At 36.3% G+C, this 21,358-nt stretch overlaps 1 protein-coding gene across 2 annotated transcripts in view; it reads right to left on the bottom strand.

The window, feature by feature from the left end:
- Positions 1-1,719: 1,719 nt before the first annotated feature.
- The window catches only part of TBC1D23 (TBC1 domain family member 23), a 59,560-nt gene continuing 39,921 nt past the window's right edge, over positions 1,720-21,358 (bottom strand). Inside the window, exons 12-19 of one of the 2 annotated variants that reach the window (XM_043448698.1) lie at positions 19,974-20,016; positions 17,738-17,847; positions 12,868-13,007; positions 11,520-11,564; positions 8,504-8,592; positions 5,975-6,110; positions 4,189-4,383; positions 1,720-3,367 (exon numbers count right to left, since the gene is read on the bottom strand). In XM_043448698.1, the coding sequence (XP_043304633.1) occupies positions 3,286-3,367; positions 4,189-4,383; positions 5,975-6,110; positions 8,504-8,592; positions 11,520-11,564; positions 12,868-13,007; positions 17,738-17,847; positions 19,974-20,016 (840 nt within the window). In that variant the 3' untranslated portion in view covers positions 1,720-3,285. The remainder of the gene's footprint in view (positions 3,368-4,188; positions 4,384-5,974; positions 6,111-8,503; positions 8,593-11,519; positions 11,565-12,867; positions 13,008-17,737; positions 17,848-19,973; positions 20,017-21,358) is intronic. The other variant, XM_043448699.1, reaches the window with a different exon arrangement.

Genomic DNA, 21,358 nt, shown 5'->3' with positions numbered 1-21,358 from the left:
GCAGCAGGAAGATCTTTAATAACCTTCTAAACTCAATGTGCTGCGTGTTTAATCGCTCAATCATGTCTCTTTGTGATCCCATGAACTGTAGCCCGCCAGGCTCCTCTGACCATGGGGATTCTCCAGGTAAGAATACTGGAGTAGGCTGCCATGCCCTCCTCCAGGGGGTCTTTCCAACCCTGGGATAGAACCCGGGAATCCCGCATTGCAGGCAGATTCTTTACCATCTGAGCCACCAGGGAAGCCCAAGCATATTTGCAGTGGGAAGTCTATCCCTTCTCCAGGGGAACTTCCCAACCCAGGAATCGAACGGGGGTCTCCTGATTGCAAGTGAATTCCTTACCAGCTGAACTACCAGCTACCAAATTCTGCTATTCTTATGGTCTACTGAGGTTCCATATCAATAACCTCAGATACGTAGATGACACCACCCTTATGGCAGAATGTGAAGAGGAACTGAAGAGCCTCTTCATGAAAGTGAAAGAGGAGAGTGAAAAAGCTGGCTTAAAAGTCAACATTCAAAAAACTAAGATCATGGCATCCAGTCCCATCATTTCATGGCAAATAGATGGGGAAACAGTGAAAAATTAATAGACATTTACTCCTTGGAAGGAAAGTTATGACCAACCTAGACAGCATATTAAAGAGCAGAGACATTACTTTGTCAACAAAGGTCCGTCTGGTCAAGGCTATGGTTTTTCCAGTGGTCACATATGGATGTGAGAGTTGGACTATAAGAAAGCTGAGAGCAGAATTGATGCTTTTGAACTGTGGTGTTGGAGAAGACTCTTGAGAGTCCCTTGGACTGCAAGGAGGTCCAACCAGTCCATCCTAAAGGAGATCAGTCCTGGGTGTTCACTGGAAGGACTGATGTTGAAACTGAAACTCCAATACTTGGGCCACCTGATGCAAAGAGCTGACTCATTGGAAAAGACTGATGCTGGGAAAGATTGGAGGCAGGAGAAGGGGACGACAGAGGATGAGATGGTTGGATGGCATCACTGACTTGATGGGCATGAGTTTGAGTAAACTCCGGGAGTTGGTGATGGACAGGGAGGCCTGGCGAGCTGCGGTTCATGGGGTCACAAAGAGTTGGACACGACTGAGCGACTGAACTGAAGTGAACCAAACTCATAATACTGCAACCCCTGCAATCCTGGAGGGTACACAGAGGTGGGTATTCCAGAGTAAATTCTAGTTCTCTGGGTATCAGACCAGTGGAGAGAGGATACAGCTACATAAGTGCCTGGTACAATCAGTGACAAGTATTTTCATTTGATATTCATGAATAATAACTGGGCTATTCAGATGAGTAAACAATTTTAGACGAGTAGTTCAAGGGAGTCATTGACTACATGTAGAATGTAATGTCATTAGTTTTAAACTCCCTCTTTCCTCTTCCCCATGTGGATGAACACAAAGAAGAATCTAATACTTTCAAACCTGAAATTGGAACACTTAAATTCCACTGTAAGGATAGCCCTCAATTTCCTAATTTTGTGGTATCTGTAGAGATTTACAAGTGGGTGGAAAGGGAGAAAGAGAGAGATGCTGTCATTAAGAAGAAAGTTTTGAGGACGTTCCTGGTGGTCCAGTGGTTACGGGGCTGCACTTGCAAGGCCTCCAATGCAGCGGGTACAGCTTCTATCCCTGGTTGGGGAACTAAGATACTAACGTGCATGTTGGCATGGCCAAAAACAACAACAAAAACCCACAAAGTTTTGAGCAAATTGTACTGATTTATTTACAACTGTAATTTATAAAGAGTAACACAAACATCTTTACATTAATATTATGAAAAAAGTCCCATGGCTGAAATGGGCAAAAAATGAGACTTCAGGACATTTCTAAAAGGGGCACCAAAAGAAAGGGGGAAATGCAATACAACAGTCGTGGGGAGTTATAAATATCAAGTATTGTACCAGGTGCAGTTTCATGCAAATGTCTTCAACCACTCAAACTGTTTTTATTTAGATACGAGAATAAAATATCTTGAACTATGTTGCCTTTTACTCACGTGATTTCCTTTAAGTAAATTAAAATAACTGGCTGTAAACAGGATACATATGAATATTTCTATCAACCCCTAGAGATAATCCATGACATTTTAGGACATGGCGGGTTGTGAGGATTTGTTACTTCCCAAACAGATTTTTGTAAGCAGTCATTCCATGGCCCCAAATGTGTTCCTGGATTTCTTTCACCAAATGTGTCTAACACAAACCTCAATGAATTAAACTGAGAAAGCTGCAAAATAAAGCAGACCACTTGCAGTTTTGTCATATTAAGAGAATAAAAATCATTTCAAACCACTAGAACTTTAATAAGAAAACAAAAAACAAGAGAAAAATATTTCATGAAGTGATGATAAAAACTAGTTTATACAGATCTCCAATCATCTAGCTTTTCTTTAAGTCAGTATTAGTGTGGTCACAGACATAATCTCACAGAAGATAAATCCATGTGTGCTCAGCACCTGTTTTGAAATATCCTAAATCAAATACTCCTCTTGTAATAGAGACCAATGACACTTTTAAAGATACAATTTTGTCCCCCAAGTGTTAATTTTAATCGTAACATGCCTACCTACTTATTATAATGCTTTTAACTGCTCCTTAGATACAATTAGGATGAAGTTTAGTATCTAAAGCACTCAGTGTTAAAGATTATTAGCTAATGGTACAAATATGACTCAGAAACTGATGTTTCAACATTTTACTAGCTGGTCTGAATTTGAGTTGGCTGGAATCTTCATCCATTTTATTAAAAAGATTTCACTCTTTTTAAGAACAGAAACGGCAAGCTAATTATTGATCTATATAATACTTTTTAGTTTCTGATACTGCTCAGTGGGTAAAACTAAATGTAGCCATTAAAGGGGTCTCTTCAGTGAATTCTATCTCTAATTTTCAGTGAAGACATTGCAAATACACATGTGTATGGTTGTTTTTAAATCTGAAACTGATGCATGTTCTCTTAAAACAGCTCTTCAAAACAGAACTGCATTCTGCACCCTTAGTTTATAAGGGCACAGGGTCAGCTACTTTAAAGTCATTTGCTAACTGACCTTTATAAGAAATCATTTTACAAAACCAAAAATGCAAAAGAAAATTAAAAAAAAATTTAACTGTCCAGAGTTTGATTATAATAATTTACACTTTCTTAGGCTGGCTATTTAAGCACCCCCATAAGCAAATGAAAGTCTCCAATTAGTATTCAGTCGGGGAAATATGTCCGTATTTCTCTTGGTTGCCTTAATTTCTTTTGAAATAATTTTCGTTTACATTAACTTTCCAAAGCGTCCAAAACTTTCATGATCTGTTGTTTTATGGCTTTGGTAGCATCTCCTGCATTTGGAATCAAATACCTGTGGGGGGAAAAACACATATTCATAACGGTGCCTTCTATTGAGGACTCAAGTGTCACTTCCAATGGGGAAGTAACCCACACATCCAGCACAGATGCCCGCCTATGTACTCCCCCCATCACTTATCCCAACATATACTCAAAAGTGCTATTTTGAAAGAAAGAAAATCCAAATGCAAAATGATTTTTCTTATTGTGTAGAGCAAGGTGGAATGAACTGGAGATCAGGAGTCAGGAGGGCTATACTTGGTTCTAAGACAAGCTAAGTGTGAAGATCTGGAAGTCACTCAATCCCTCTGGGCTTCACACTGTTACCTGTAAGACTAAAGATGATTTAGCTTCAGCAGCAACGTGGCCACAGCCCTGGTGCCAGTCCAAGAACTGTCAGTCACTGGTTCACAAGGAGGCGAGGAGGAGCGTGCCCCAGACTGTGAACTAACTACATCATCCAGCATACTGCTTAGTTCACTGAGACTTTCCAAAACAAGAATTTTTTGATGAAGGAAAGTAAAAACACTGACTTACATTCCAAGAAAAGCTCATTTAATTGCAAAGCAGCATGTAGCGCAGCACTGGTGTAGAGTATTCCTGAAGACCCTTCTGTCAAAGTCTGTGAAGTTAGCTATGGCACTTAATGAAATCATGTGCTAATGCCTAATCCATATATTACAACAAATTTGTAAGGAAAAGATAGCAGGAATACCAATAAAAGTGGTTCAAGTATCCTATTCCACCATCCACTTCCCCAAAGAGAGAAACATATCATGTTTAATAATGAACTAATTCAGTAATTCAGATAATATCATCCTAAGATAATCTTACCTTTCGATTGCCAAGATTTCTATTCCTGAAGCGCTGCTGTTTCCATACTTGAAGGTAATTAGCTCAGGATGTTTTTTTTTGGATGTTATTTTAACTACAGAATTTAGTGCTTGTCGAGACTGTATATAGGCCAATCCTTTCCGTGAAAGAATCTCCCTTAAACAGTACATATGTGTTGCAGTAACCAACAGATGACTTGAGAGAGACAAAAGGTTAAAAAAACAAAAAGAAATGTCATTCAGAACAGCTGTTACCTCAACAGTCCCAATTATAAAAAATGTTCAACTCCAGATGAAACTATTTTTGTAGGCAAAGGATCACTATTGATTTAAATAAGCAACTTAGTAGGAGCTTTTAATTTTCCTTCAGTTGCAGGCAAAGTAAGTGTTTTATTGACAGATAATCCTGTAACTATTTAAGAGTAAAGTTTATATTTAATACAATAAAAACTATAATTAGAAATTATTAAAATAATGGATTTTCAGAATCTATTCTACATGGTATTTGAAATATACTACCTTTCAGACTTTTAACAGCAAACTACCCTCATGCGACATACAACATTATATACTTTATATCAAAGACCACTAAGCAATACCTGGAATGCCTTACATATTTAGTGATATTCTGAAATGGGTCCCCAAGACAAAACAAGGATAGAATTGTTAACACCCACCCATGCCTTGTGTCTCGGCTCACTTTCAGTAAGGTAATAGTACTCACACACTTTTATGAAATACACTAAGACAGATATCCAGAATGAGGGACATTCTGCAGAATAGCTGACCTAGACTCAAAGGATTCACTCATCACAAAGAAAAGCGGGAAGTATGATGAGGGGAGCAGTACTGTTGTTCAAGGGATGAGACTAAGGAGAGAGAGAAGGCAAATGCAATGTGTAAAACAGGACTAGACCTTGGATCAGGAAAAAAGGATAAAGACTATAAAAGATACCTTGGAGACACTGTGAAAACTTTGCATGTGGTCTGCATGTTAAATGACGCTCATTTTTAAGGTTTTTAAAGATGTGACAGTGTTATTGGAATTGTGGAGGAGACAACTCATATTCTTGAGAGATTTACGCTAAAGCACCTGTCGTGTTTATAAGCTTCTCCTGAGCGGTTTGACAAGAGAAAAGTGTGTGTGTGTGTACGTGTATACAGAGATATTTAAACAGATGGGATAGTGTGAAAAAAAGCTAAAAGTAGGTGAGTCTGAGACAGGCTTATATTCAATGTACTATTCAACTTATCTGTTTAAATTTTCCCCCAAAAATTACCTAAGAAATATTTTTTTAAAAACCAAGATATATAATACAAGCTGACAGAAGAAATTATATCTTACTGTACTTAGATACATACAATTTCTTTCGCAGTTAACCTTCATATCATGACTTCCCTAAATTCAATTTTACTTCTGAAGAAGTCATTTTAAAAAGTACCAAGGGACTTACCTGGTGGCACAGTGGATAAGAATCCGCCTGCCAATGCAGAGGACACAGGTTTGGTCCCTGGTCCAGGAAGATTCCATTTGCCATCAAGCAACTAAGCCCAGGCGCCACAACTACTGAAGCCTGTGAGCTCTACCGCTCCAGAGACAACCACTGAGCCTACACACTCCAACTGCTAGGGCCTGTGCTCCGCAAAGAGACAAACCACCGCAATGAGAAGCCCGTGCGCAGCCACAAGGAGCAGCCCCCACGCCCAGAAAGCCCAGGCGCAGCAACAAAGACCCAGTGCAACCAAAAATAAAATTTAGAAAAAAATTCAACTTAGATAAAAAGTACCTAGGAAACATGTGTCCACTTTCTTTCACTTCTTTACAAGGAAAATGATGCTTGACATCTGGCTTGTTTATCCAAGTCTGAATGTTCACAACCTCTTTTCTATCATCATCTGACATTGAAGAACTGTCAATTTCATCTGTAAAGAATTTAAGATGTTAAAAGTGGGTATCACCAACTTTAAAAATGATAGCCTGAAAAAAATTTCAGTAGTATTTAAAACACACAGGTTGAAAAACAAAACAAAACAATCAATTCTAACCCAGCTACTATATTTCCTATGCCAATGACACTAATATAAAAGTATTATGATGAAACACCACTACATATGGTAAGAAAATCAAGTGAAAATATTGCATATATACTTTTATTATAATATTAAACTACCTGAAGGATTTCAACTTTCTTGATTTATACAACGTAACTCTAATCTATGACTAGTCTGTAGGGGATGGTGGAATTGTCCAGTAATAATATTACCACCTATCTTGAGGGCAAAAATGGCTGAGTTCTTTTTCTCTTGCTGGTTTCTTTTCCTTTTTTGTTTATTGAAGTAGTTGATTTACCTAATTATATCAGTTTCAGGTGTATAACATAGTGATTCAATATTTTTATAATAGATTACACTCCATCTACAGAATTACTGGCTTCTGACTCTTGGGGAAAATAACAACAAAATAATCCTGGGATAAATAAGTCTATTTAGTGGGGTTTTTTGTGAGAGAAATATAAGACATTCCTGTTATTCTGTTTTTTCTAATTTAAGAAAGGAAATTACACTCCCTAGAGTTAACTGCAGATGTTCTCCTCTTCACTTTTCAAGAAATCAAAATACAAGAGACACAGTAAAAAAATGAAATCTCATGTAACTATTCACTTCTAGCTTAAATAAAAAAGTAAAGCCCTCATGGGTTTCTGCTCAATCACATCCCCATTTCTTTTCCACTAAGAAACAGTGACTATCTGAATTTGGGGTCACATCTTTACTTTTAATCAAACAAGAATATTCTTAAATAATACACAGTACTGTTTTGCATTCTAAGTTAACATAAATAACAGACTGTTCAACTGTGTTCTTCTCCAACTGCTACCCTATGCCCAACGTCATAAACTTTAGCCATGTTGATAATCATAGCTCTAGTTTTCTTATTTTCATTTCTGTGTAATTTTTCAGAGTGTAAATACTTATGTATATATATACAAATATGATATGTAAAAATACACCAACATCTTTTCATCCATTTCCTTCTTCCCTTTGTTAATGGAATAACAAGTATTTAGGGAAAGAGACAGACTGATCGGTAACAGGAAAATGACAGAAGAGACAGAGGAAAAAAGAGAAAGGCAAACAATTACAAATAGCATACAGAAATGCATGAAACAGAAGATAAGAATAGCTAGAAAAGGTGTTGGGGGAAAAGCTATAAAATAAAATACAATGTACTGATTATTTTGTTACACTATGAAAGAGAAAATGTACTTTCAGAGTTTTTATACAGGGATATAAAAATATTATACAGAAGAAAAATAAAAATTCTGTGTATCTGCTTCAAAAAAATTACATATAGAAAATTATCTTCCCTTCAATGCAGTTTTCAGGGAAGTGACTATAATATCCATTAAAATGTCAAATGTGAGTCCCTCTAACCTGGCAATCTTACTGTGAAGTATTTACCCTCTAGATACACTTGCAAAAGTTCACCTAGATAGATGTGAATATATGTTCATACACACACACACACACATAAAGATAGCCACTGCTATCTGAAATAATAAAAAAAAAAAAAACACTGGATAACTACCAGGGTCAACTGGGAGAAGAATGATTTAATTATGGTACATTTGTATATAACAGGAAGTCAGCTGTGGGCTGAGGTGGAAAATACACATGTATTACTAAGTGAAAAAAACAAGAAGAGATTTGGGAGTATTCTTGTTTTGTACTTTTATATACAACATATACTTAATAATACAATATATATTTTTTCTAACTCAACACACATTAATACTAATTATGATCACTTAATCAGGGTAATCTGAGCAGTAGGATTATGAACAAAAACAAATTATTTTTTAAAACATAAAGACTATCACGAATTTCCCTGGCACAATATCCCCATCTTGTGGCCCTTTAGGATATTGCCTCCAGTTTCAAAAGGCTCTTTTCAGATGTCTCAGTTTTGAGATTTCCTGGACTTCAGTCCCACAACTCTTAATCCCCTACATGGGTGAATCAAGGGTATTTACATCCAATCCCATGGATTTAAAAACTATTTATACACTGATAATCCCCAGATTATCACCAGCTTAGACATCTCTCCTCAACTGGACTCCTATAATTACTGCCTATTCAGCATTTCTACTGCATAATTTAAGGCATCTAAAACCAAACTCTTAATAGAAAAACCACAGGCTGTCCAATCTCTTCTACAGAATCTCACTGTGTCTTCGATCTGGTCCCAGAATGATCTCTACAATCACTCCTGATGCCTGAGGAAAGCAGTCTATACACAGAGAAGCATAGTACCACACCTGTGTCGTATTCTTCCTCATCCCCGATGCTGAAAACAGGCTTCACACCACGGTAAGGCTTACCCACTCTGTCACTGCTGCTCACATGCCTATATTCAGAGAGTTGTAAGAGGGAAGTCATCACTTAAGTTTCTAAAGATTTTCCCCAAGTATCATCTGAATATTAAACAAAATACAAATGTTTTTTGTCCACCCCCTACCCCACCATGTATCACCCAGTTTCAGGACAGCTATGTTAAGGAAATTGAAACAAGATAAGGAAATTATGTTAGCAAAAGTGGCACAAGGTCTTGGTGTGCAGAATGCTTTCAAATCTGTAAAAATTAAGTTTAAACAATTTTAATGTTCATATAAACCAACGCACTGGGACATTCCTTCACCTCTCTGTGCCCTGTGTCCTCAGCTGTAAAACAGTAATGACAATATCTACTCTTCCTGGTTACTGTGAAAATTAAATCAGTTAATATTTGGTAAAGCTCTTGAAATAATGTCTGGCATACAGCAAGTGCTACATACATGTTTCTTAAGACAAAACAGTTTATGAAACCAAATATTCAAATTCTAGTAGGAGTGCCTATCGGCTTCTCATTTGAGTGCATATGTCTTACTGTTTTTCCTCCCATTTTTTCTTATTACTGTTACTTCTGTTTCAATAGAAACTAAGATGCTACTTCTTTTACATAAATAAACCATGAAAATGAACTTGCCTTTCACTCTCAAGTGGCAGAAACAAACAACATGTAAACTCAAACTTAATTAGTTCTATAGGAAGTTCTCTTTTTAATATAAAAATCAATACCTTGTTACTTTTCAGGTAATCTCCAATAAAACAAGAAGTAAAATTAAAATATTTAGACAAAATATTACATGTTTCTAGAGAGAGTACTGCATTATTTGTAGGATAAGGTTCAGCTAAGACAATCTATGATGAAGGAAAACTGTGGCTTGTTTTTTCCCTTGTCATGTATCAAGAGAGAGTTCTCTTGATGTCTTATGTGTCTTAGAATTCAATTTTTCCAAAAGACAGAGATCAAATCTATATTTTAAATAATTTCTTAATACATAACATCAATAAAAATCATGACCTAATTTGGTTAAAATATGCTTAAATCTTTACTTCTCCCAAAACAATAGCCCTTAATAGAAAACCAACAAAAGTTAAGGGCATGACAGAATTGTAAGTTAATCGACACACTGCTTACAGTTTAAGTTAAAATCATAAAATCATTTGATTTTTATGCTAAAGCATATCTAATGTAAAGTTATCCTGTAAATTAACAAATTATACTCATTAAAGACAAAAAAATGAAAGCAATAATTGAAGTAAATCTATGCAACTCAGATTCAGCTTTCTTACAAAAGGCAAAGACAAACATCGCTTTATGTAACAATACGTTTGTGTCATCTAGATTATAAAATTGTATGGGATTGTGTTATTGGTTCTCTCCTGATATTAAAGCATAATTAAACTTATATAATATAGAAAGTAACAAAGATAATGTTTACAGTAAATGCTTGTACCAGAATGTAATATGAATAAAGTGACATCCAAAAAAAGATACCAAGCTATACATTATTGAGCAAAATGTATAATACATTGCAGTTTTTATAAACAAGATGGCTAAAGATAACTAGTAAAGTTCTTAAAAGACTATCAAAAACTTAAATTCAATGGCTGGACTCTTTAAAAAACAGTCTATCTATGCTTTTTTGGAGAAACAAAATCTACAAAATAGTCTGAATAGATTTTAACTTTATTTACTGGGCTCAAAAACAAACCAAATTTATTCTAACTTTTCATTAAATTCTGTTTTCAAAATGGATATATCTCTAGGAACCAGAAAAGATAATTCGAATTTTTAAAAAATTCTTTGGGATAAAATTTGGAAGTTAAAAAAAAATCAGAATAATTCAATGGTCCTGTATGTAACAGGAGAAAACAGAAAGATGATTCACAAATAGATTATAATTTTAAAAGAAGCCATCCCCTTTAAAATTATAAAATTGTAATAGAAGCTCTGTAACTGGCATCACTCAGGAGTAGTCACAGTAAATAAAATCTCTTATACATAAGTTGAAAGTAAACTATTGCTAAAAATGCTATTTCTAATTCACTAAAAACATTGAAATGATCTGCCAAAAAAGTCAACTCCATTATTCCAGAGCTTAACTTACTTTTCAAAGTATGACTAGAATTTCTTTTTAAATGTTCATAGGTCTTGCTATAATTGATATTCCAATTAAAATCATAGAAAAGTCATGCATATAAAAATGTAAAGCCATATAGTATAATGTTCTATTGTTTATCCTAATTGAAGATCCAGTAGATTTCTAACTTTAAACCTATGGAATTTAATAACAAGTACCCCATTTTACTGGGATCAGAGAAGAGATGGATTATATATTAACATGTCCACTGTGGCCTAATTTCTTTCAAGGAAAAGCAAAGGCAGAACACTAGAACTGGAGTTCTTTGGAACTAATTTATATACTGTTGACTCACCAACTTAAACACATACATCTTATTCAGAAAATTCTAGCGATATTATCAAATTACATAATGTACATGAAATAACAAAAAATTTGAACCACAAACTATGCTTTTCTTCAGGTGCTACAATTTTCTCCACTGTTAGGGCATGAGACAGAAGTAAATCATCTCCAAAGCTAATAGCCTCCCAACTCTGAGACTACGTATTTTCTTTGTTTCATCTTCCTGTCTTAGAATAAAGACATGGAATTTGTTTTATGAAATTGTTGAGTTTGAATGTATGTGATTTTCATCTGAGGAATAGGAGACATTGAGGGGGAGGCAAGGACAAAAATTTAAATGATGGAGCAAAAAAACCAAAAGGAAAGCACATCAGCATCGCACACTCCTAAAAGCAGAATGGGACGAGTTCAGCATCTGAGACAGCTGCGTGAGATCTGGGCCGGGACAGCAGGAGGCTGAGACAGCGTGAGGCATGCTACAGAAGAGGATGGGCCAGGAAAGCCGCGCTCCTCGTTGGCTTACCGCTCGGTACATGTTCTGTCTGGCCAAGGAAGATTGAAAGACATTCTACAGCAAATTGAGGCAGAGGACAGAACAATATGATTATTAAAAACACAACAGCTTTAAAACAAAAATATAGAATAATCAGTTTTTCTAACCCAGAGTGTATATTAAAAAGAAAATGTTTTGATGATCCCAAGTACAAAGAAAAATGAAGAAAAGCCAGTTTCAAGTGATTCTTTAACAAACAGTATAGTCTTTTCAACTTAGTATTATCACCAGTTCATTTTAAAATAAAATTTTAAGTGTTCAGCTACAAAATGTAGCAATAATAGTACCCTAATTGAGAATGCACTAACTAAAAGTATTTTTAAAAATAAAGCTTTTGAAAGCGGACACAATTTTAAGGAGCAAAAAAAACTCTCAGGCTTGATTAAAAAACTTATAACATTATTTATCAGTTGCCCATTTTAGACAAAGTATAGTTTTCTGGATTAGTGAAAATAACCTACATCTTGTTATTTACTAAACAAAAAAATATATATACCTCTGTATGCATATGTACTTTACTTAAAAAAATGAAAAATAGTATATTCCTTATATTCAGTTCTTAAAGTCAAATACTTCAACTCTCCTAGGATACTGCCAGTAAGACATGAGATGAAATTAAATACTATAACACATTTCCAAGATCAGGCTTGCTTAGAAACGAATTTCACCCAGGAATTATTAGGTTAGCTTTGAACTCTAAGAACAAGAGAGATCAATGAAACTAACATGTGGAGAAAAAGAAAACATATTGTGCACTCACAATCCCAGTGAGAAGCAATATAATAGACATTCTTAAACTTCTTTATCATTTGTGAGCTGGTTACTTCATTTGTAATTCATGGGAGAAGAGAGGTCACACATGCTGTGAACAAAATTCTATGAAGATCTGAATTCTTAAACTCAAGAAAATGGGGTTCTGCTTTATTTAGTATGACTAAATTTTCTAGGTTTTAAATTCCTGAAGCCAAGAAAGAGATTACTGCTATGAGATTACTGCACTTAACAGATGATTCCAACCACCTGACAGGTGGGATATACATAATAGTGTTGGAATATTTTTTTCTAATGAATGGCTTGAAGGGGCAGAATTATATGCCACCTATTCTGGGCAGTGGGAGAAAAGAGTAATCTTCATAGTCAAACTTTACAGCAACAAAGAACGTCTCTGTGATAATAATGAAAACTGGAGTCATCTAACTAAAAAATGTAATTTACAATCCTTTTTTAAAGCACATTCTATTCAACTAACATTTACTGTAAGGTACTTTTTTTTAGTTTGAATTACTCATCACAAATTCATACTATAAAAGTAACTCACCGGTCCACAGGAGTTGATGTATTCTCAATAAAGCTGATAACTTTTTCCCTGACATTAACGGATTTTGTCTTCAAAGCAACAGTCATTTTATTAACTAATGATTTCATTCCTCTATCATTTGAACCATTAGAAGATTCACCCTAGGGGGAAAAAAAAAAAAGAACTTACTGATGAATTAACTGCTCTCCAAATGACTAGCAAGACACACTACTGCTGAAGGTTATCTTGATGTTATGCACTGAACTGGGTGCACCTCTTACCACAAAATCATATTTCAAAGTCCTAATTACCCAGTATACCTCAGAAAATGACTGCAGGTGGAGACAGGGCCGTTAGAGAGTAAATTAAGGTTAAATGAGGTCATGTGATAGGCCCGATCCAAAATGACAGATGTCCTTACAGGATGAAGGAGAGACAGGGACTCACAAGCCCAGAAAAAAGGCCATGTCATCTGCAAGCCAAAGACAGGTGCTTCTGGAGAAATTAAACCTGTCAACCTTTGATCCCAGACCTCCAGCCTCCAGGACAACGAGGAAATAAATTTATGTTGTTTAAGTCACTTAATCAATTGTATTTTGTTAAGGCAACCCAAGCAGACTGATGCACTGGGTGAAACCATTTTAGGAATCGAAGGTAGAAATGAAAAGTGAGGATATGTATTACACACATAAATGTGTGGAACCTGAAACTACCTTTTATTCAGTAAGAAATAAAATTATTGACCTCTTCTTAACTCAAATAACTCTACAAAAATAAGTAAAATTACCGAGTATCATTCATATAGCTAAATTTTGAAACATTTATTCTTTGTAAATTTTTGCTGTTTAAGACATTATTCCTTAGGTCTCTATTTCTCAAGAAAAGTCATCTTTCTGTACCCAGAGTAACAGATCTGAGTGTAATTCCTCAATCGTATACAGCTGTTCCCTTACATCCTACAGCAGCGGCTCCCAGTCCTTTTGGCACCAGGACCCAGCTTCGTGGAAGACAGTTCTCCCACAGATGGGGGTTGGGGAACAGTTCAGGAGTTAAGGGACGTGGCGGATGAAGCTGCTTTGCTGGCCCACCTGCCCGCCACTCACCTCCTGCTGTGCTGGGCAGCGGGTTTCTAATAGGCCTTGCACCTCTGCCCTACAAGCAAGTTGGTAGCAGATGTCAAAAGTTTAGAAATTTGCCTATCTTCTGCCAATTAATTCCTCTTCAGGATTTATGGGAAAGAAATAATCAGAAAATGCCCTAGGATTTAGTCACTAAACTACTTTTTTAAAAGTTTAAAAAACAAGCATTTAAAAATGCTAGGCTTTTCTGGTAAGCGGCCTGAGCTGACCCCTAAAAATGGTGCGCTATTCACTCGACCCAGAAAACCCCACAAAATCATGCAAATCAAGAGGTTCAAATCTTCATGTTCCCTTTAAGAACACTTGTGAAACTGCCCAGGCCATAAAGGGCATGCATATCCGAAAAGCCACCAAGCATCTGAAGGATGTCACTTTAAAGAAGCAATGTGTCCCATTCCGTCGTTACAATGTTGGAGTTGGTAGGTGTGCACAGGCCAAACAGTGGGGCTGGACGCAGGGTCGGTGGCCCAAAGAGTGCTGAATTTTTACTACACATGCTCAAAAATGCAGATAGTAATGCTGAACTTAAGGGCTTAGATGTAGATTCTCTGGTCATTGAGCACATCCAAGTGAACAAAGCCCCCAAGATGCGGAGCAGGACTTACAGAGCTCACAGTCGGATCAACCCCTACATGAGCTCCCCTGCCACGCTGAGACGACCCTTACTGAAAAAGAACAGATTGTTCCTAAACCAGAAGAGGAGGCTGCACAGAAGAAAAAGATATCCCAGAAGAAACTGAAGAAACAGAAACTTATGGCCTGGGAATAAATGCTGCAGAAAATAAATGCAAATAAAAGTAAAAAAATAAATAAATAAAAATAAAAATGCTAGAAAATGCTCAAACATTCAGTGAAAAAGCAGAAAATAAACCTATTTGTACACTCTGAGCACTACTTTTAAAATATAATACTAAAAAAAAGTATTACAAAAGATGTGAAGAAAATATTTCAAAATATGAACAGTTGTTATCCATGGTTAGGTAACAATTAATTTTGCTTTCTTTATATTTTTAATATTTACATATGATGCTACAATGAAATGTATTCTTTTTTATTTTTAAAACAAGCCATTAGTTAAAATGTATTATTTTTACTTTTAAAACAAGTAAGTCATTAACTAAAATATGTTACTTTTATTTTTAAAACAAGTAAGGTATTAAATAACACAAAAATCATGTTTCATATCCAACTTCAAAACCAAATTATACTGACCATGTAATTCTTTGGTACTTTAGAAGATAACACATCTTTAAGAGTTTCTTTAATAGCCTCAATCATTGCTTTTCAAATCTGAAGATAAAAACTTCAATAGAGAGACTATCCAGTGCTGTGGGTGGGAATATAAATTAGAATGATGTTTTTTGCAGGGCAATTTGATAATAATGCAGAATTCTAAGGATTTTGATATGTAATCTTTTGATCAAGTTATTTCACTTCTAGGACAAAATAATGTCATATGCAAACATTAGTACAAAAATTAATAGTAGTGTACACAACAGAAAAAGACTGGAAGCAATGTAAATATTCAATAAGGGACTAACAAAACAAATTATAATATATCCATAGTATTTAGATATTAAAAATGAAAACAGCAAATATTTATTAAATAAATGGTGAGCCCTTAGATACCTAAAAGATCATGCTGAAAACCTAATTCTCAGAGGACCTTTATCTGCACAATTTGACAACAACATGCTTTGACTTACAAGGCTGAAGATAAGCCTCAATTCATCATCCAATGAGTTACAAAGTTTATCTGAGCCACCAGGGAAGGAAAAAGTATGTCAGTGACACGTACTACACTTTACGTTCACTTGTACATTTAATCCTCATGTCATTATTGTGAAGACAGTTCTGGTATTATCACCCCTATCTGCACAGATGGAGAAATCAGAATGGAAATGATCTTGCTGGAGATCGTGAAGAAAGTAAGTTCTGGAGATAAAACCTGAGTACCCAGGTAAGTCTGACTGGTAAGCCCAGGACTGTACTGGACTTTTCCTTCTATTTCTGATTTAAAGAATGATCATCAGGTAGATGAGGATCATTATTTGTTAAGAAAACTAATGACAGAGCCAGGCTTCAGCAATATGTGAACCGTGAACTTCCAGATATTCAAGCTAGATTTAGAAAAGGCAGAGGATCAAATTGCCAACATCCGCTGGATCATCGAAAAAGCAAGAGAGTTCAAAAAAACCGTCTATTTCTGCTTTATTGACTATGCCAAAGCCTCTGATTATGTGGATCACAACAAACTGTGGAAAATTCTTCAAGAGATGGGAATACCAGACCACCTGACCTGCCTCTTGAGAAATCTGTATGCAGGTCAGGAAGCAACAGTTAGAACTGGACGTGAACAACAGACTGGTTCCAAATAGGAAAAGGAGTACATCAAGGCTGTATATTGTCACCCTGCTTATTTAACTTATATGCAGAGTACATCATGAGAAATGCTGGGCTGGAAGAAGCACATGCTGGAATCAAGATTGCCAGGAGAAATATCAATAACCTCAGATATGCAGATGATACCACCCTTATGGCAGAAAGTGAAGAAGAACTAAAGAGCCTCTTGATGAAAGTGAAAGAGGAGAGTGAAAAAGTTGGGCTTAAAGCTCAACATTCAGAAAACTAAGATCATGGCATCTGGTCCCATTACTTCATGGCAAATGGATGGGGAAACAGTGGAAATAGTGGCTGACTTTATTTTCTTGGGCTCCAAAATCACTGCAGATGGTGACTGCAGCCATGAAATTAAAGGACGCTTACTCCTTGGAAGGAAAGTTGTGACCAACCTAGACAGCATATTCAAAAGCAGAGACATTACTTTGCCAACAAAGGTCCGTCTAGTCAAGGCTATGGTTTTTACCAGTGGTCATGTATGGATGTGAGAGTTGGACTATAAAGAAAGCTGAGTGCTGAAGAATTGATGCTTTTGAACTGTGGTGTTGGGGAAGACTCTTGAGAGTCCCTTGGACTGCAAGGAGATCCAACCAGTCCATCCTAAAGGAGATCAGTCCTGGGTGTTCACTGGAAGGACTGATGTTGAAGCTGAAACTCCAATACTCTGGCCACCTGATCCGAAGAGCTGACTCATTTGAAAAGACCCTGATGCTGGGAAGGATTGGGGGCAGGAGGAGAAGGGGACGACAGAGGATGAGATAGTTGGATGGCATCGCTGCCTCAATGGACATGAGTTGGGGTAAACTCCGGGAGTTAGTGATAGACAGGGTGGCCTGGCGTGCTGCAATCCATGCCTTCACAAAGAGTCGGACACGACTGAGAAACTGAACTGAACTGAATGCAGATGATACAAAATACAGAAAACACACAAAAGACTTATTGCCCAAATATTTCCAAAGTAGAACAGAATGGATTTGCCCTCACAATTCTCCTGGGACAAACTAATTGGGAGAGTCTGAGAATCAACTCACTTTAAAGTCCAGGTTAGTCACAGGACTCAGAATTATCTCCATTGATGTTTAAGCAGAAGTAGAAAATTGCCACTAAGTGGTACCAAGCTGCAGCTGGGGAGGGAGAAGTCTGAATTCAGCAAGGAGACCACCAGAACTCCTGACTAGTTTAAATACGCAGGTCTGCTCCTGTGATTTCATTAACCTCACAATAATATGCTTCCTTAGTGTATGTGTTTGAAATATTTTGACTCCGTTTCTGTTACGGTGAGTATTTGGATGTTTATCATCCTTTCTGAGCATTCAGCCAAGGCTGGTGACATATTCTACACCCACACTTACATCCACAGAAGAACTGGCGCTGCCCCTTGAGCCTGAGGTGCTAGCAATCCAGTGGCCATACCCGCTTTCTGGTCCGTCCACACTGATGTCTGCCAGGCGCTGCTGCAGTGCTTAAAGACAAAGAGGAGAGGGGAAAACATCCTGACGTGTCAACCCCCCTCGGAAAGATTCGATACTAGAGAAGCACGACAAACACGCCAGACATGACTTAGCAACTGAGCAACAACAGAGGCGGAACAAAAAAGACCCAAGGGCACAATCGCAGGTATTTCTTTCACAGCACCTCTGTAAAGAATAAAAGATGCCAGGCTACAGCAAGTTTTCCTTTCCCTCCTCTTCCTTCTAAAGCCCTCTCTCCACACACATATAACTCTTCTTAATTGGCCCTAAGGGTGACAGTAACCATACACACAGGTTTGATGTCTTCCTCTTTGGAAGGCAATCTTTCAAGTATTAATAAATAATTTTACCATCATTCTAATGATATAAAGGATTAATGGAAAACCTATGATGGCTTTTGTTTACCGTAAGGAGATATCAGTTAATCCTTCCAAGTAATAAATAAGCAGTCTTAGGCATTAACTGCTGTGGAAAGCGAGACTATTCTTGGAAAAGAAATAATTCATAGTTTAAAAAATTTTTCCTAAAACCTAGCCTATCTGTGCTATATAAAAGAATGCTTTTCAGACACTTTTGAGAACAATAACCAAGTTTTGCATTATGCTGTCAGAACTTCCAATAAATAACAATAGGACTTAGGACAATACTTGCGTAATACCAGTACTTATTAAAATAAGCCCTTTTTTTATATCACTCTGGGTATGAGCCTCATCAGGCCATGATACAAAGTATCTCCATGATAGGAGATAAAAATTCTTGCTAATATCAACAAAGACCAAGTTGAAATAAACCCTAACCTGTCAAAACTTCTAATTTATAACATAAGATCATATTAAGGCAGAACTTAAGCCTGATAAGACTTTATGATTCAAACTCAGGATTCTACTGCCTCCAACAGATATTAATTTGATTTTACTATTAATTTTCCTAGTAATTGCAGATTCAGTATTTTTATATCTCTTTTACTAATGAAAGGCTATCTTTTAGTTAAAATACATTTGACATACGACACTGTCTAAGTTAAGGTATACAAAATGCTGACCTGACACCTTTATATACAGTGCCAACAGGTGCACCTCTAGCATGTCACACAAGTACCATTTCTTTTTTTGTGGAGCAAATAATTAAGATCTAGTTTCTTTGCACAAGTTTGGTGATTATAATACAATATTGCTGTCCACATTCACTATATTATGCATTAGGTACTCCAGGACTTATTTACCTACTAGTTGCAAGTCTGTACCCTTAAGTAACAGAATTTGTTTAAAAAAAAAAAAGTCTCTATTTAGACTCTTACTACCCTGACCTACTCCTTCATAAATTCTCAAATATTTGCTGTAGCGATTCTGTTATCCTGAATTACCAGATTATCTGCAGTTGAAAACATCAGCTTATTTCTTATTCCATTCAGTCAATGTTTTTCCATCAGCTAATACTTTCAAGTAATTAAAAAATGAGAACAAAACAAAAAAGCAACCAGTGAGAAGAGTTTACAGTAAAAAACACCCCTCCTACTCGTCTCCCAGTCTTAAGTGAGAAGAGTTTACAGTGAAAAACACCCCTCCTACTCGTCTCCCAGTCTTAACTACCCCTCCCTCTCCATAAAAACAAATCATGTGGGCAGTTTTTCACTCATCTTTACAAAAGCATTTTTTACAAATTCAAGCTAATTGGGGCTCGTATTTGTAAATACAAGCTGGTGGCTCAGACAGTAAAGAATCTACCTGCAATGCAGGAGACCTGGGTTGGATCCCTGTCTTGGGAAGATCCCCTGGAGGAGGGCATGGCAACCCACTCCAGTATTCTTGCCTGGAGAATCCCATGGACAGAGGAGCATGGTGGGGTACAGTCCATGGGGGCTGCAAAGAGTCGGACACGACTAAGCACAGCACAAGACATCCATTTTAAGTCTTCTCCTGAATATTGTCTCATTGCAACTGCCTACTATATTTGTCTTTATCTATCTGTTCTGCTGGCCTTGGCTTTTCTGAAAACAGTGAATGACTGAAAAGAAGGTGTACCCAATAACTAATTTGGTCACTCCAAATCAGCTCCAGTGATCATATAATTTCCTCTGAAAAGTAGGGTCAAAGGAATTAATAAATTAAAATCTTACCCATAAATCCTCCACTGGCAATGCTCACATATTCTTTGTTTTTCTAAAGTGGAAAATAAAATTTAAATTACTTCAAAATGCAACTCAATTAAAATTTCTTATGGTTCTATAAGCATTGACAAATGTAATAAAAAGTTATATACTAAACTTCTGGATATTTTTTACATTTTAGACTTTGGCACAGAGAAGTACACACATTTACCTTGTATAGTGTAAGATCTGGCGCTTGCAGAGGAACAAGGGGACAACTTCGTGGTTACTAGTGAGACCGTACTACAGTCCCAACGGTGCAAGAAGTCAAACTAAAATCAGCTACACTGTATTTTCAAATGTAATGAAAATGGTTTAAAAGCTTTCAAAAATATTTTGGGTTCTTTATGAAAAAGGAAATACAAAAGCAAGTAACACAGCTAATTATGAAGAAATGACAGCATGTCAACATTTTACAAACTATTAAAAGTCAATGAATCTAAGTAATGATAAAGACACCCGAACGGTATCCGGGCAGTATTCACTGCCTGAGGAAGTACACACTGTCCAAGACCTCCTGTCGCCCCTCAAGAGTCAGCTACCGAGACTCCAGGGCTAATCACTAGCTTACGGGAAACACCAGGGGTGGAACCTGATAAACACCACAATGTGAATGCATCAGTAAAATCCAGATTGTGGGAAACTGTAAGACAAAGTAACCAGTTTTTCCAAACAAACAGATGTAAGGAAAAAAAAAACTGGAAACAGAGCCAGTAAAAAGAGACATAAAAGATATTAACCAAGTGCAATGTCTTGTTTTAGATATTGAGAAAATTAGGAAACTTGAATACTCATTAGATTTTTTATAATCAAGTGTAATAGTTATAATGTGATTATATCTTCAGAAAGAATTTACAATTGAATTCTCCCTACTTTTGAATTTGTTTAATTTTCCATGTTAAAAATTGGGGAGGGGGAGGGATTTCTAAAACCACATCAAGAACTCAAATTATTAAAAGAAGTCCACAATATTCCATATTCTTGCCATCTGACACCCTTTGTAATATATAGCTTGTTTCAGAGCATTTTTAGAACAGGTCAATTAAACTTATAAGAAAAATGAATTTGAGTCCCTATTTCTGTTATTCTGTTTAAAGTACTAAAATATCTTTACTCCAGTAAAGCATAAAATTATCTTATAATCCCTCTCCCAAATACTTTGTTCCCTTTCTGACTTTGTGTTTCAAGGGTTGTCCTTTCGACTGATTTTCTCAAACCAGATTCCCACTGAAGTGGATACAAATTGAGTGGCCTGTGTCTCCTGTCTTCGTGATGCCATAGTTCAGGGTCACACAAAATGAGGACTTTAGTATATAAACTCCAAGGAATAACTAATAAACAACTATTTTTTATAA

The sequence above is a fragment of the Cervus canadensis genome, chromosome 27 (assembly GCF_019320065.1).
Source record: "Cervus canadensis isolate Bull #8, Minnesota chromosome 27, ASM1932006v1, whole genome shotgun sequence".
Classification (NCBI taxonomy): domain Eukaryota; kingdom Metazoa; phylum Chordata; class Mammalia; order Artiodactyla; family Cervidae; genus Cervus; species Cervus canadensis.
This window is presented reverse-complemented; position numbering and strand designations above follow the sequence as displayed.